At 48.3% G+C, this 16,815-nt stretch overlaps 1 protein-coding gene across 3 annotated transcripts in view; it reads right to left on the minus strand.

Annotated features, from left to right (window-relative positions):
* The window catches only part of MAP4K1 (mitogen-activated protein kinase kinase kinase kinase 1), a 71,012-nt gene that overhangs the window by 50,277 nt on the left and 3,920 nt on the right, over window positions 1–16,815 (minus strand). For all 3 annotated transcript variants that reach the window (XM_048499193.1, XM_048499192.1, XM_048499191.1), the window contains exons 3-7: window positions 15,594–16,115; window positions 7,566–7,623; window positions 5,128–5,218; window positions 4,826–4,890; window positions 1,923–1,978 (exon numbers count right to left, since the gene is read on the minus strand). In XM_048499193.1, coding sequence (XP_048355150.1) covers window positions 1,923–1,978; window positions 4,826–4,890; window positions 5,128–5,218; window positions 7,566–7,623; window positions 15,594–15,701 — 378 coding nt within the window. In that variant the 5' untranslated portion in view covers window positions 15,702–16,115. The remainder of the gene's footprint in view (window positions 1–1,922; window positions 1,979–4,825; window positions 4,891–5,127; window positions 5,219–7,565; window positions 7,624–15,593; window positions 16,116–16,815) is intronic.

The raw sequence follows: 16,815 nt of genomic DNA on the forward strand, positions 1-16,815 counted from the left end.
CAGCCTCTGTCTCATTGTAGCAGTCTCAGAAGTCCAAATGCTAATGAGAGCCAGAGTGGTGTGGTAGTTACGAGTAGGTGGACTTTAATCTGGAGAACCGGGTTTGATTCTGCATTCCTCCAACACAAGCAGCAGACTCTTATCTGTTGAACCAGATTTGTTTCCCCGCTCCTCCACATGAAGCTTGCTGCGGCAATCACAATTCTCTCAGAGCTCTCTCAGCCCCAACTACCTCACAAGAGGTCTGTTGTGGGGAGAGAAAGAGAACAGGATTTTGTAAGCCACCCTGAGACACCTTACAGGAGAGAAAGGCAGGGTATAAATTCAAACTCTTCTTCTTCTTCTTCATCACCAGGAGGTAGCCCCAGCACCAGGAAAGGTTCAAAATATTTTGCTGACCCAAGCTAGGTAGGCCCGGTGCCTCCTCTAGGGTAGCCAACCTCCTGCCGGGGATTGGAGATCTCTTGGAATGACAGCTGATCATCTCCACAGGATGTTAATCGCTTATTTGTTTATTATTTATTGTTTAAAAACATTTATTCTACTCCTGGAGAAAACGACTCCTTTGGAAGACATTATACCCTGCCAAGTTCCCTCCCCTCTCTAAACCTCACCCTTCCAGGCTCTACCCTAAAATCTCCAGGTATTTCTGAACTTGGAGTCGGCAGCCCTGTCTCCTCCCAGCCCAGTGCTAGGGTGGTCAACTCCAAATTAGCCGATGTAGGCGGGGAGGGGGGCGCAGCCTCAGGTGTGCAGGGTTTGGGAACGGAGCGCCCTCAGCTGAATGTAATGCCATGAAGTCCAGCCTCCAAAACAGTCATTTTTTCTCCAGGGAAAAATCTCTGACCTGTCTTCTGCAAATGAGGAGCAATTCTGGAAGATCTCCAGGCCCCACCTGGAGGTTGGCAATGCCACCCTCTGGCGATGGTCTCTTGCAACCACCAAATACTTTCAACTCACCCCTGTCCCCAACAGATCCGGCTTTGAACATTTTGTCTAGTTTGGCACTTTGTTTGTAATATTCTCCTGCTTTTGCCAGCGGGTCACTTGAGGAGGGGACCCCCCATTCTATCTCCCCCAAGGTCAGCCAGTTGCTCTGTACTTCTTTCACGAGCCAGAAGGAGATTATCAGTCCCTAACACATTAAACACGTCACCCTCTAGGCAGCCAATTTAGGCTTGGTATTTCTTATATCACTGATGGCGAACCTATGGCACGGGTGCCAGAGGCGGCACTCGGAGCCCTCTCTGTGGGCACGCACACACAGAGTTTGTCTCGTGGGGGGCGGAAAATCACCCCCCCCACACACACACATCTAAGCTGGCCTTGGCCACTGAGCATGACGTGCACACACTGTGGTGAGCAGAGAGGACTCGACTGGCAGGCCTGATCCCTGTGCTCTGGGTGGCTGCTGCCCAAGGGGGGGGCGGGCACAGTGGAGGCAGAGATGCTAGAGAGGCACAGAGTGGTGCGCTCAGGACTTGCTGGAAGTTAGAGCAGGCTGGCCCCTGCTCGAGCGGGTGAGGAAGAGGAAGAGGGAGCCAACCAGTTTTTTCTAAACTAAAACCTCAGCATTCAGGTTAAATTGCGGGGTTGGCACTTTGCGGTAAATAAGCGGGGTTTGGGTTGCAATTTGGGCACTCGGTCTCGAAAAGGTTCGCCATCACTGTCTTATATATTAAGGAACAATGCTCATCACATACAATTGTAATCATATATCTATCTCATATCAACAGAATTTCATCATTCACTGTTCTATCATCACATGAATTATTTTTCTCTTTTTCTATTCAATAATCTAAACATAAACCGTCCCTTCAAAGGTGTTCCCACATTCATTCAAATTCCAGGTCCTTGCAGTTGATCACAAAAGTTCATTCATAAATATAGCGGTCTTCAATTCATTGCCAACTGTTACTCACTTGCAATGTTTCTCGACACACATAAGCAATCTGCAGCTCGGATAAGGGCCCGGTCGCTGTGAACACAAAAGGGTCAGCATCATATCCCAGACCACAAACCATACCACATAGGCCCCCAAGTCCCCAGTGTGACATCTGTAGGTGCCCTCTGACACCCCCCTGGCATCCGTCATGTGATTTAGAAAGCTTTTGCCCACCAAGCCTTGTGATTGGCCACTGGAAATTTGGTTGGGGGGGTCCGGTACAGATTTTTAAGCACATTGCTCAAGCAGTGGCAGCCCCCACAGGACATGAATCTTCACTGTGTGATTTGAAGGTGAGCTGTGGCGGCCATTTTGTGGCAGGCTCTGCCTCACGCAGACGCCATTTCATGGCTGTGCTGTGTAAGCATTCCAAAGACATCCCTGCCATAGAAGAAGAAGAAGAAGAAGAAGAAGAAGAAGAAGAAGAAGAAGAAGAAGAAGAAGAAGAAGAAGAAGAAGAAGAAGAAGAAGAAGAAGAAGAAGAAGAAGAAGAAGAAGAAGAAGAGGAGGAGGAGGAGGAGGAGGAGGAGGAGGAGGAGGAGGAGGAGGAGTTTGGATTTATATCCCCCCTTTATCTCCTGCAGGGTGTTTGTTTGAGGGGTTGGGAAGGGCAAGGAGATTGTCAGCCCCTTTGAGTCTCCTGCAGGAGAGAAAGGGGGAATATAAATCCAAACTCCTCCTCCTCCTCCTCCTCCTCCTCCTCCTCCTCTTCTTCTTCTTCTTCTATGTAAGGTCCGCGTACCTCTAACCAGACTTTGCCTCTTGCAGTAAGACATTAGGAACAGGTACACTTGATTTACAAGTCCATAGGGACCCAGTTCGCTTTGGGACCATGATATGGGGGGAAAGGGAGATTCTCCACACCATTTTCCTGACCCGAAATGCCCCTGAGGGTGCCGTTTGCCCAACTAGGGAGTTGTGTGTGTCAAACGCAGCCTGCAGAGGATTTAGGGGTGGGACTTGTAGCTTACCGGTAATTTAAAAAAACAAACCACATTCATGTTTCTAGTCCTGAAGGCCTCTAAAAATGGTCTTGCCAATGACTGGATTACTCAGAACCTGGGCTGGGGAACAAGAAGACAGCGAGGGGTGGGGAGCAGCTTGATTTCCAACAGCTAGATGCTTGCGAGGGTTGCGGAGTTTTGCATATCTCTATGGGCTTCCTCTGACAGAAGCCACTTAAAGATGCAAAATGCAGGTAGTGTGAAAAAGACACCGTCTGGCTGAGCATCACAGTCTGACTTCCCCCCCTCCCCTCCCCCCACCCACACACACCCAGGGAGTGGGGTTAGGGCTCTGTTCCTTTGAGCCAGGTGCAAGCTGAAGCGGTAGAGAAAACTATCTGACCACGCACGGTTTCAATTCCGCATTTCAGAACGGACTTCTTGGCTTCTCTGACTCCTTCACTGTGAGTTCAGGCAGGCAGGCAGCCAGCCAAGGGAAGACGAGGTCACGACGTAACCCAGAGGATACTGGGGGTAGAGCCCTTAGCGTGGCAGAAATGATTGGAAAGGAACTCAGCTGCCCTAAAGCAGTGATGGCGAACCTTTTCAAGACCGAGTGCCCAAATTGCAACCCAAAACCCACTTATTTATTGCAAAGTGCCAACACGGCAATTTAACCTGAATACTGAGGTTTTAGTTTAGAAAAAATGGTTGGCTCTGAGGCATGCATTACTCAGGAGTAAGCTTGGTGGTAGTCGGGGGCTTTGCTTTGAAGCAACCGTGCAACTCTTCCAACGGGTGAATCACGACCCTAGGAGGGTTTACTCAGAAGCAAGCCCCATTGCCAGCAACCAAGTTTACTCCCAGGTAAAGGATCGCACTTTAATTCTACGCATGAAAATCAGTGGAGTTTAACAGCGCTTAACAGGGTTACCTACACTGCTTCCCCAAAACTAGGTCTTAGGTTTAATGCTAATAATCGAGCCCAGCGGACCAGTGTGGGGAGGGGGTACTCTGTTTGCACGTGCCCACAGAGAGGGCTCTGAGTGCCACCTCTGGCACCCGTGCCATAGGTTCGCCATCACTGCCCTAGATCAACTCCGCCCCAAGCTATCCAAAACTGGAGATGGGGCACATTTGCAGCATTGTGGAATGCTTTCTTCCTTGAGCTGGGAGCAGCTGGGAACTGAGTTCTGATTCTAGCTCCCTTCCAAGCCCACTAACTCATGACCAGGTGTAACAGACCTACTGCTCCATGCTCCACCCTTCTTGCCTGCCAGCTGCAAATGTTAAGTCCAACCTGATGATTCACTTACTAGATGTTCAGGACACCAACTTGGATCAGTGCTATGGCATAAGGTTGCCAGGTCCCCCTTGGCCTGTGGCAGGGCAGCTCGGGAAGGTGGGGGTGGGGGGGTGGGCTGCCAGCTCCAAATATAACAGGTGGGTAATATTCATTAACTACCCTGTTTCCCCGAAAATAAGACATCCCCTGAAACTAAGACATAATAGAGGTTTTGCTGAAGTGCTAAATATAAAGTATCCCCCGAAAGTAAGACATAGCAAAGTTTTTGTTTGGAAGCATGCCCGTCGACCAGAGCAATTCAGCAAATAAGACATCCCCTGAAAATAAGACATAGCGCATCTTTGGGAGCAAAAATTAATGTAAGACACTGTCTTATTTTCGGGGAAACAGGGTAGCAGCCACCAGTCATCGAAGGCTATCGATGCTCATCTAGGCAAGCTCGCTCTTGCCCTCAATGCCCATGAAAGAAACAGCTTTAACCCTTAAATGTCACATAAAAATATATATATATCCTTCCTCACAGCCAGAGCAATATTGTTGTGAGTAGTGGCGGGAGGCAGACGTAAGAAGGCGCCTGATTCCGTGTGACCATACAGGTTAGGTAGGAAGGAAACAGGAAAACACCTTTACCTTGATAGATGTCCTGAAGAGACCCACCCCCACAAAACTCCATGCAGATCCAAAGTTTGTTGAACCTAGTGAGAAAGCAGAGAGGTGAGGGTGAATAGTGGTGCAGAGCAGTGGTGGGATCCAAAAATTTTAGTAACAGGTTCCCATGGTGGTGGGATTCAAACTGTGGCATAGCATCTATAACGTTGCAGAGGATCCTATTCCTCAGTTTGCAGCTCCATAAGGCACTGCAAGGCATGGAACAAACCCTGAATTGGGGTGCTGAGGAGACCCTGGATGATTGGCAAGAGGAGGTTCCTCACCGAATGTAGCTCCCAAAATAGGCCACGATGTTCGGGTGTTTGCAAGTCTTCACCATGACGATCTCTTGTTGAATGGTGGCACAGTCATCATCTGGATGAATTGGGAACAGAGGATATTAACAACATTCAGTTTCGAGATCTGTATTTACTTATCCTCTACTTTTCTCCCCGAGGAAGACCCAAAGTCAGAGGCATACCACCTATAGCAGTGATGGCGAACCTTTTTGAGACCGGGTGCCCGAATTGCAACCCAAAACCCACTTATTTATTGCAAAGCGCCAACACGGCAATTTAACCTGAATACTGAAGTTTTAGTTTAGAAAAAACGGTTGGCTCCGAGGCGTGTGTTACTCAGGAGTAAGCTTGGTGGTAGTTGGTGGCTTTGCTTTGAAGCAACCGCGCAACTCTTCCAATGAGTGAATCACAACCCTAGGAGGGTTTACTCAGAAGCAAGCCTATTGCCGAGCTTACTTCCAGGTAAAGGATCACGCTTTAGTTCTTCGCATGAAAATCAGTGGAGTTTAACAGCACTTAACAGGGTTACCTACACTGCTTCCCCAAAATTAAATCTTAGGTTTAATGCTAATAATCGAGCCCAGCGGCCCAGGCCAGCCTAGATGTGTGTGGGGGGGGGACTCTGTTTGTGCGTGCCCATAGAGACGGCTCTGAGTGCCACCTCTGTTACCCGTGCCATAGGTTCGCCACCACTGGTCTATAGGGACATGGAGTTACCCATGTCCACCAGGCGCCGCCCCCCCGCCCCCGCCCACATAGCAAAATGGCATGTGCCCCAGCCACACACCACCAAGCCCTGCCCCACCCCTGCAGGGAGGGGGGCAGGGCTTGGCGGTGGGCATCCAGGATGCTCACCTGGGCTGCCCGCTGCCCCCAAGCCCCGCCCCCCCAGCCTCTGTGCAGGCTGACTTTTGCTCTCCCCAGGCCCTGGGGATGGCAGGAGCCAGCCTGCAGAGAGGCGGGTTCAAGACTCTTTCCTCCCACCCCCAAGTCCCCCGCCCCCAAGCACGGGGGAGGGGGGGTGCCAGAGGAGGTGTTGCCCCCGGGCACCATTTCTCCTTGATATGCTTCTGCCCAAAGTGGCTCATTCTCCCTTTCTCCGCTATATGCTCACAACGACCTTAAGAGCTTGAAAGGCCTATGTATGGATGAAGCAAGTTTTACCGCGGAGTCCCAAACTGATCTCCCCTCACTCCATACCTCAGAGTGGGATTAGGGGACACTTTGGAGAAGGAGGACACTTATTTGTTTACTATTTGTTTATTTATATCCTGCCTTTGCCCCAATGAGAACCCAAAGTAGCTTACTCTCCCCAATTTTATCCTCACAACAATCCTGCAAGGTAGGCTAGGCTGAGTGTGTGGCTGCCCCAAAGTCATCCAGCAAGTCCCTATGGCAGAGTGGGGATTTGAACCCGGGTCTCCCAGTTTCTAGTCCAGGGGTCTGCAACCTGTGGCTCTCCAGATGTTCATGGCTTTGGTCTATTTGCCAAAGCCTGTGTTATCCAGGTGTCCAAAACCTTTCCGTTGGGTCTTACCTTGAGCCTGGGTTCACCGTAGCATAGCCCACAATTTGATCACGAAAAACAGTGCTTCTGAGAATGTGCAGAGTGCCTCTGCCTCAGCAATACAACAGTATTTGTGCATATGGTCTTAGCATATAGTCCAGATTCTCCTAATCAAAGTGTATCTTTGAAGAGACAGAAAAAGTGCAGAGAAGGGCAACGAGGATGATTGAGGGACTGGAGCACCTTCCTTATGAGGAGAGGCTGCAGCGTTTGGGACTCTTTCGTTTGGAGAGGAGACGTCTGAGGGGGGATATGATTGAAGTCTATAAAATTATGCATGGGGTAGAAAATGTTGACAGAGACAAATTTTTCTCTTTCTCACAATACTAGAACCAGGGGGCATCCATTGAAAATGCTGGGGGGAAGAATTAGGACTAATCAAAGGAAACACTTCTTCACGCAACGTGTGATTGGTGTTTGGAATATGCTGCCACAGGAGGTGGTGATGGTCACTAACCTGGATAGCTTTAAAAGGAGCTTGGATAGATTTATGGAGGAGAAGTTGATCTATGGCTACCAATCTTGATCTGAGATTGCAAATGCCTTAGCAGACCAGGTGCTTGGGAGCAAAAGCCGCAGAAGGCCATTGCTTTCACCTCCTGCATGTGAGCTCCCAAAGGCACCTGGTGGGCCACTGCGAGTAGCAGAGTGCTGGACTAGATGGATTCTGGTCTGATCCAGCTGGCTTGTTCTTATGTTCTTATCTCTGAATAATTTTGAGATGTATTGGTTTCCCATTCCTGGCTACCAGATGGCTTCCTGCTGCCATTTGGTAAGAAGGGCCCCACACCACTGCATATTCTATTATGGGCACTGGCCAAGCAAGCACACCGGTGGCCACGCGTTCCTTACTCACCAGCTTCCATTTTGACAATTTTGATAGCTGCCATCTTCCCCGTTTCCTTGTTCTGGGCCTGAGGAGAATACAGAGTAGAGTTCAAAGAATAAAAGTGTGCAATTTTCAACCAGGTTTGAAATGGCGGAAACCATATTGATGGGGCGAATATTAGTGCTTCCTCACTCCACTGGCAGCAGCTACAGCGCGCTACTGGAAAATGGCTGTTGGAATCGGCAGAGGTCCCTTCCGCACATGCAGAATAATGCACATTCAATCCACTGTCACAATTGTTTGCAAGTTGATCTTGCTATTCCGCACAGTAAAATCCTTCTTCAAAGTGCATTGAAAGTGGATTGAAAACGCATTATTCTGCATGTGTGGAAAGGGCCAGGAAGAGATTATAGTGTCTTCAGTACAGATAGGAGGAGATGCAGAACAGTATAACTTAATTTCTTAAAATTGCTTATCATCTGGACAAATGCAACCATCATACCATTGTTCAAAAAGGGTGACTGCAATCTTCCCTCCAACTATAGGCCTATCAGCCTGTTGTCTGTTTCAGGCAAATTGTACGCCAAATTCTTATTGAATCGTCTTATGGACTGGATCTTGATTAATAGACCTATAGGAATAGAGCAGATTGGTTTTACAAAAGGAAAGTCCACCCTGGACCACTGCATGACACTGAAAGCTCTGGCAACCAAATACCTCCACAGAGGAAAATCTAGCCTATATGTAGCATTTATTGATCTAAAGGGGGCGTTTGACTCCGTAGATAGATCACTGCTATGGCTTAAATTACAGATGCTTGCTATAGAACCCAGGCTTCTTTTACTAATTAAGTCTCTATATAGTAATCCCACCTGTCAGATAAGATGTCATGAGGTCCTCTGACACCCAAAATATTGGTCTCAAAATTGCTTATCAAAAGTTTAAAAAACAATTGCAAAGCAGGAGAAGAACAGAAAGCTCTCTGTAGGATAAGGTTTGTGTGTGCTCGTAATATGTTTGCCAACTCTGGGTTACGAAATTCCTGGACATTTGGCAGCAGAGCCTCCGGGAGAGCACATCTTGAGGAAGGCCAGGGCCTCAGCAAGCCACGGCACCCTCAAGGCTGACCTCCAAAGCAGCCATTTCATCCAGAGGCCCTGACCTCTGTTGCGTGGAGGTCAATTGCAATTCCAAGAGATCTCCAGGCCTCACCAGGAGGCTGGCAACCCCAAGCCGTGTCACGACACTTAAGTATAATCTCTCCGTTTAGGATTTGAGCTTCCAGAATTCAGGGCAGGGACATCAGCGGATGACTGATTTGGGGCTCCCCGCCTTCAGTGAGACCTGGAGATCTCCTGGAAATACAACTGATATTCCAGACTGTTGCCGCGCTGCCTGGGTAACTTTTATTTCCCCAGATCCGCCAGCTCTCAGCAGCGCAGAGGAACAGAAACAGGACCCAACACAGTGAGAATTATTGAAAATAAAAATGAGTGTATTTATTTAATTTATTTATATTTTAGACTTATAGGCCGCCTCTTCCCCGGGGGGCTCGAGGCGGCTCCCAACATGGCTGTTCTCCAACAGCAACTCAACAACATAACTTAACACATTTAAAATTCCAGCAGCAATCACACACAATGTGTCAGCACCTCCACACCACGGTAACTGCAGCCGCCTAGCAGCTTTACAACAACTTTTATACACTTTCTCCCGCCCGGGAGCCCGGGGGAATACAGGACAGCCTACAACCATTCATTTACAGATATACAGCAACCAATTAGAGTCCGGAGGGCAGTCCCTTCTTGAATTTCACGGCAAAAACAGGGCGAGGCAATGACGTAGGCACAGGCGGGAAATACACAAAAGAGTCCCTTGGGTGCTTGGGGTCAGGAAACGAAACTTAACGACGGCACCCTTATCTGCCTGCTGGTGGGATTAGGCAGATGGAGGTGCTTCTTCTGGGGTCTCCTTTGTCAGACGTCCATTCATGGTTTTTGCAAATGAAAGGGTTGTGCCCAGGTGGAGCAGGGGTGGATTCCTGCCTTGGGCAAGGGAGGTTCCACACAGATACAAACACAAAACACAACTGCAATTCCTACCTTCTATCTAATACAACTTATTCCTATCTAACTTATAGATAGGAATAGATAGGAGTCTCCTAAATATACCTTGAAATTTTGGTGCTGCTAGCTTAAAACATAATTTCACCTTTATTAGAACGTCAGATCAGAAATGGAATAATACATTTCTGACTCCGCTATCAAGACTACAGAAGAAGAAGAAGAAGAAGAAGAAGAAGAAGAAGAAGAAGAAGAAGAAGAAGAAGAAGAAGAAGAAGAAGAAGAGGAGGAGGAGGAGGAGGAGGAGGAGGAGGAGTTTGGATCTATATCCCCCCTTTCTCTCCTGCAGGAGACTCAAAGGGCTTACAATCTCCTTGCCCTTCCCCCCTCACAACAAACACCCTGTGAGGTAGGTGGGGCTGAGAGAGCTCCGAGAAGCTGTGACTAGCCAAAGGTTACCCAGCTGGCGTGTGTGGGAGTGCACAGGCTAATCTGAATCCCCCAGATAAGCCTCCACAGCTCAGGCGGCAGAGCGGGGAATCACACCCGGTTCCTCCAGATTAGATACACGAGCTCTTAACCTCCTACTCCACTGCTGCTCCACTGAAAGAAAATGTCTGTCCATGGAGGAGAGAAACCTGTCATTTATGAAGGGTGTTCCTAAGGAAAAAGAAAGGCCAGGCACACGTGTGGAATCGTAGGACCGGAGCGGTATGATGGGCCCATACCCAGAGCCCCATGGCAAACTGTTTCTTTGTCCAAGAGAGGGAAGTCATGAGAAACAGGAACTGGGCTCATCCTGAAACCCACCGTTTAGCACAGCAGCCACAGATGAGCGTCATGAAACTCAGAGCTACCTGCCAAGTGGGCCCAGAGTGGCATGGCATATGCAGGCCCACATGAGCAAGACATCTGACTAGGAATTAGGAGAGGGATGTTTTTACCTTAGCAGGCCAAAGGGTTAAAAGGTGAACCTTTCCTTTGTTTGCAGGTGGAGTGGATATGAAGGATGAGGTGAGAGAAGCAATAAGAAGGGGAGCTCAGCTCAGACACATGAAAATCCATCCCTGACAGGGTGGGCGGTTGCTCCATCTGAAGGTAACTGTCGTGATGCAATCAATTTAGACATACCTTTTCTGTGTGTTTTTTCAGAAGAAGAAATGGATTTATATCCCCCTTTCTCTCCTGTAGGAGACTCAAAGGGGCTTACAAACTCCTTTGTAGTGGCGTAGGAGGTTATGAGCTCATGTATCTAATCTGGAGGAACCGGGTTTGATTCCCAACTCTGTCGCCTGAGCTGTGGAGGCTTATCTGGAGAATTCAAGTTAGCCTGTACACTCCCACACACGCCAGCTGGGTGACCTTGGGCTAGTCACAGCTTCTCGGAGCTCTCTCAGCCCCACCTACCTCACAGGGTATTTGTTGTGAGGGGGGAAGGGCAAGAGAATGTCAGCCCCTTTGAGTCTCCTGCAGGAGAGAAAGGGGGGATATAAATCCAAACTCTTCTTCTTCTTCTTTCCCTTCCCCCCTCACAACAAACACCCTGTGATGTGGGTGGGGCTGAGAGAGCTCCGAAGAACTGTGACTAGCCCAGGGGTCTGCAACCTGCAGCTCTCCAGATGTTCATGAACTACAATTCCCATCAGCCCCTGCCAGCATGGCCATGAACATCGGGAGAGCCGCAGGTTGCAGACTAGCCCAAAGTCACCCAGCTGGCATGTGTAGGAATATACAGGCTAATCTGAATTCCCCAGATAAACATCCACAGCTCCAGTGGCAGAGCGGGGAATCAAACCCGGTTCCTCCAGATTAGAGTGCGCCTGCTCTTAACCGCTGTGGCTGCTCTTAACCACTGCTGCTCCTTAGATCTGTCTCTCTTACTAGGATGACTGTTTTCCAGTTTAATATTTTGTATTACAGCATTTTTCATGTTTCAGAAAATGGGCTGCACCTGAAATCTCACCCACAGGCTAAGACTGCTCCTGCATACTAAAGGACACACTCACAGAGGAAGCTAAGCTAACTGGAAGCTCCTCAGTTTGTCCTTGCTCAGAGGCAGCATTACTGGGGTTCCCCAAGACACTGGTTTGCTGGGGGGCTGGGTTTTATAACTTGGAGGGGTGGTAGGAAGAGACAATTGGCTTTTATATGCAGTCCGAACACACGACACGTATATGGGAACACATAGGTCCACTCAGTGGTGGGATCCAAAATTTTTAGTAACAGGTTCCCTCGCCAGCCCCCCCCTCAGCAAAGGGGGCAGAGGCGTACCTAGGCAAACCTGAGCCCTGGGCAAAACCTGAGTTGGATGCCCCCCCATGAGCAGCCACCCCACCACGACCCCAAAATTTTTTTGCACCAGGTCATTTCTAAATCATCATCACATTATAGAAAATGCCCCAACTCACAAATCTGAACACAGCAATGGGGAAACACACAGGTTCTTTGATAGAGACTGGTGAGATAAAAGGTACGACAGACTGAGAATCCATGAATTGCAGTACCTGAAAGGGATTAACCCAGTTCAGGGAGTGACATTATTAGTCGCAATTGCTATATGGAACCTTCACGTTCAAAGGCAGGACACCTCTCGGGGAGGCGAGAGCGTGGAGATGGAAAAGCGGACCCAATTAGTAACCCCCCCTCAGCACACACAAATAATTAGTAACCTACTCTCGGGAACTGGTGAGAACCGGCTGGATCCCACCTCTGGGTCCATTGCAGCAACGTGACAAGAAGCTATATTTTGTTGGCAGGATGAAGTGAGGTAAACTGGGAGACGAGCTAGGGGTCTCTGGAATGGGGTGGGGAATAACGGGGTATGTTTCTAGCTAGCCCTGACTTCATTCTCTGGTCTCCAGCTTGAAGGGGTGTCGCTCAGGGCCTAACCAGAGGCATTTCCCCTATCCCCTCTTGACAAAAGTATAACTTCCTTGCAGCTGCAAGGGACATGCAGTTCTAGCCACATTTGCAGAATGGGGCGAAGGGAGCAGCTAGAAATCTGGCAGTACGGAGATCAGGAAGAGGATAAGGAACACTCAGCTCCTACGATGTTATCACCTGAATTCTGTGAGGTTTTCATCCCCTCAGAAGAAAGCTATCGAAGCTGCCTTCATTGAACTGCACCTCTCTCGGACAGCTGGGTGCAGAAGCTGGTGGGTTTCAGTCAAGGATGTAGGTAAAGGAGGGGGGTTTCCCGGGTTTAACCTTCCCCCATTACATGTCCGAAGCTCCACCCCCATTTGTGGGTTTTTTTTGTATTTTAAAGTGTTTTTTTCAGTTTTTGGCCTGCAGGGGGTGCAATTTGTAGGCTAGCACCACCAAAATTTCAGGGAGTTTTTGGGAGACTCTCCTGATGATGCCACCCAGGTTTGGTGCAGTTTGGTTCAGGGGGTCCAAAGTTATGGACTCCCAAAGGGGGTGCCCCATCCCCCATTGTTTCCAATGGGAGCTAATAGGAGATAACTTTGGCCCCTCTGAACCAAACGTCACCAAACCTGGTTGGTATCATCAGCAGAGTCTCCTAAATATACCTTGAAATTTTGGTGCTGCTAGTTTAACAATTGCACTCCTGACAGCAGGCACCACCCAAATTTCCCAGGATTCTCCTTTTAAATCCACCCTCTTCGGCATGGCTTCAAAGGGAGAATCTGAGGTCCCCAGTTTAAACACTGAAAGTGATGGTGTTTCAGGGTGGGGGAGAATCCACCTCAAAACAGCATCACTTTCAATGCTGTTTTGGGACCTCAGATTCTCCCTTTAAGGTGGATTTAAAAGTTTAAACACCATTGTGTTTAAACATCACTAGTTTAAACACCATTGAAAGTGATGCTGTTTGGGGGGGGTGCAAAACTCAAATTTTGCACTGGGCTCCATTTTCCCTGCCTTCCCTAGGGGAGGGCAGAAGGAACTGCCAGCTGCTGGCTGGGAGCCCAGCCAGTGGGAGGCGGGCGGGGCAAGGGAATCTGCAGTCCCTGGCCTGGGAGAGCTGCTTTTATGAGCACTGAGGCCAGGGGCAAAGGCTGGGGAGGCATGGCCCCGCCCCCAAACCCTCCCCATAAAAAATCTATACCTACGTCACTGCTCCCAAGGCACCTATTCCATAACTGAACTCTACTGTAATTTTTTCCCCTAATATTCAGCTGGTACCATTAGGTAATTTGAAGCCATGATTGCGAATCCTATTCTCGGCTACCTACAGGAACAGCTGCCTTCCTCCCTCTAAGTTAGGGGTGGCCAACCTATGGTGCTCCAGATGTTCGTGGACTACAGTTCCTATCTGCCCCTGCCAGCATTGACAATTGGCCATGCTGGCAGGGGCTGATGGGGATTGTAGTCCATGAACATCTGGAGCACCATAGGTTGGCCACCCCTGCTCTAAGTGACAGTCCTTGAAATACCTAAAGAAGAGCAACCATGCCCCCAACACCTCCTTTTCTCCAAACTGATTATTCCCTCAGCCATTCCTCATGGTGCTTGATCTCCAGTTCTCCAATTATCGGGATCATTATCCCATTGTGCACTTCCATCTTTCCCAAACCGTTTTCTTTAACATGTACCAGATGTGAGCCCTCACACCTGCCTGACAGCTATGTCCCTGAATCCAGATGTGCAACTGTGGCTGCTCCAGTGGTGAGAGACTGCTCTGTGTTCAGAGGCAGTCTCTCCAAATGTATTTCTTTATCACTCCTCCAGCTTGACTTGTGTTCCCATCAGTGCTAACCAGCCTTCCCCGATTTGGCTCTGAGGACACTTCATGTGATATGTCATCTGAAATTAATCTCCAGGTTTATTCGCAGAATTATTCTTCCCCACTGCACTCAGTTTTTGAAGACACTTCTGTGTTTAGCTACCTTTTAAAACTATTTGGGGAGGGGGATTTCAACTGATAAGGTTTCTTGTGGCAGGCAGAAATCGAAAGGGGAGAGATTTCCCTGACCCAAGGATGAAATGTAGAAGAAAGCTGAACCCATTGAAGTATAGGCTGCATGTCCACTCAGCCCAGGAGCTCATGAGGACCGCAATCCAACATATACTTAGGACAGTGATGGTGAACCTTTTCGAGACCAAGTGCTCAAATTGCAACCCAAAACCCGCTTATTTATCGCAAAGTGCCAACACGGCCATTTAACCTGAATACTGAGGTTTTACTTTAGAAAACATGGTTGGCTCCGAGGCGTGCGTTACTCAGGAGTAAGCTTGGTGGTAGTCAGTGGGTTTCCCTTGAAGCAACCATGCAACTCTTCCAATGGGTGAATCACGACCCTAGGAGGGTTTACTCAGAAGCAAGCCCCATTGCCAGCAACCGAGCTTACACCCAGGTAAAGGATCATGCTTTAGTTCTTCGCATGCAAATCAGTGGGGTTTAACAGTGCTTAACGGGGTTACCTACACTGCTTCCCCAAAACTTGGTCTTAGGTTTAATGCTAATAATTGAGCCCAGCAGCCCAGGCCAGCCTAGATGTGTGGGGGGGGGGGGCACTCTGTTTGCACGTGCCCACAGAGAGGGCTCTGAGTGCCATCTCTGGCACCCGTGCCATAGGTTCGCCACCACTGACTTAAAAGGAACTGAGCAACACTGAAAATTTTACGACTTCTTTCTGTGTAAACGTACATTAGGCTGGACTACATATGACCTCGGGACAATCTCAACCACTAGGCATAGCCTATCTTACTGGTGGTTGTGAAGAAAAACTGGAGAGAGGTAGTAACGCATGTCGCATTGGGATTGAGAACCAGATAAAAAAGAAAGAACCATGTCGGCTTTCTCAGTAACCTGCGGAACCCACGGCTTCTGGACATCACATTGTTTTTTAAAGTGCATTTCTTGCTTTTAAAGCATATAAACTTTGTCAGTTACTGACAAAGCCTGAAACAACAGGCCTGAAACAACAAAAATTAAGTTTGATGAAAAACAGGGCAGTGAAATCAGTAGGCCACACAAACCAGGATGACAGGAGCTGGTGCTTCAAGAAAGAAAGGTGTCGTTTACCTTGTAGACTTCCCCGTAGGTTCCCCCGCCAACCCTCTGCAGCAGTTCAAAGTCCTCTTGAGGGTTTCTCGTGGAAATATCTAAGGCTGCTCTTTCTTGGGCATCCATTATTCAGCGTTCTCCCCCCCGCAAAGGGGAGACTGCTGAGCTTGTGAGTCCTTCTGCGTAGGCGTCGAGCAGCGATGTGGTCAGGGCAATGATAAATGCCTCAGAGCTCTGCTTCCTGATTTGAAGCACGGCTGCTTTCTGAGCCCTCCTAAGACCTCTGGTGACAACAGCTGGGGCATGAAGCTCATGTTCCTTTGTCATCTTCTTTCCTAAAGACAGATACACAGGGGGAGAAAGAACTAGCAGCTTTGCGGACTAGCCTGCTTATTAATGAGTGTAGAGGTTGAGCAGGTGGGACGTAGGCCAGTAAGCACTCACAGAACCAACTTTGTACAGAATTACTTTCCTTTCAAGGGAGTTTCAGGAGGTTGCTGTGTTGATCTGCACGAGAATGGCTGGATTCGAGTCCCAGACCTTAGAGACAAACAAGATTTGGGGGTTATAAGGTTCTGAGAGTCAAAGCTCCCTGTATCAGATCTGACAAAATGAGTGTTGTGAAATTAATCTCTCAAAAATCTGACTGGTCTCTCAGGTGCGACTGGACTACTGGTGCCAGTACACTAAACCAAATTGGTTCATTATTATTTGGCACAGAATCAATTTTTTAAATATCAAATATGATACATAAAACAAACGTAGAACTTCTTATAAAAGATAGGTATCTTCTCCAATCTGTCTAATATTCAGGCATGGCAGGATACCTACTGCTGTATTATTTTGATTTTAACTTGCTAAACAGATCTATTTATATTGCAATTTTATATTAGATTGTATTTTTACATTGATGTGTTGGGGTATTTACTGTCATTTGCTCTGGCTATTTCTTTTTTTAAAAAATCTGAAGCGATTTGAATCCCTCAAAGTCAACTGTCAAGTTATGTGGACTATTTCCTCGCTATTGAACTATACTTGAGACTGCAGAATGTGTCTGTGTAAATCTTGATCTATCTATGCCTATTAAAGGTTAATAAAGATAAAGACTACTGGTGCTACTGGACTACTGGACTTATCCAGCTTCCGGAAGAGGTAGCAGTAGGAACTTATAACACCCTCAGCAAGCAATGTCACCCATTAACAATCATGCAAGCTGAGCCAGTAGCATGCTATCATGCTG

This window comes from Sphaerodactylus townsendi, linkage group LG06, assembly GCF_021028975.2.
Source record: "Sphaerodactylus townsendi isolate TG3544 linkage group LG06, MPM_Stown_v2.3, whole genome shotgun sequence".
In the NCBI taxonomy this organism is placed as follows: domain Eukaryota; kingdom Metazoa; phylum Chordata; class Lepidosauria; order Squamata; family Sphaerodactylidae; genus Sphaerodactylus; species Sphaerodactylus townsendi.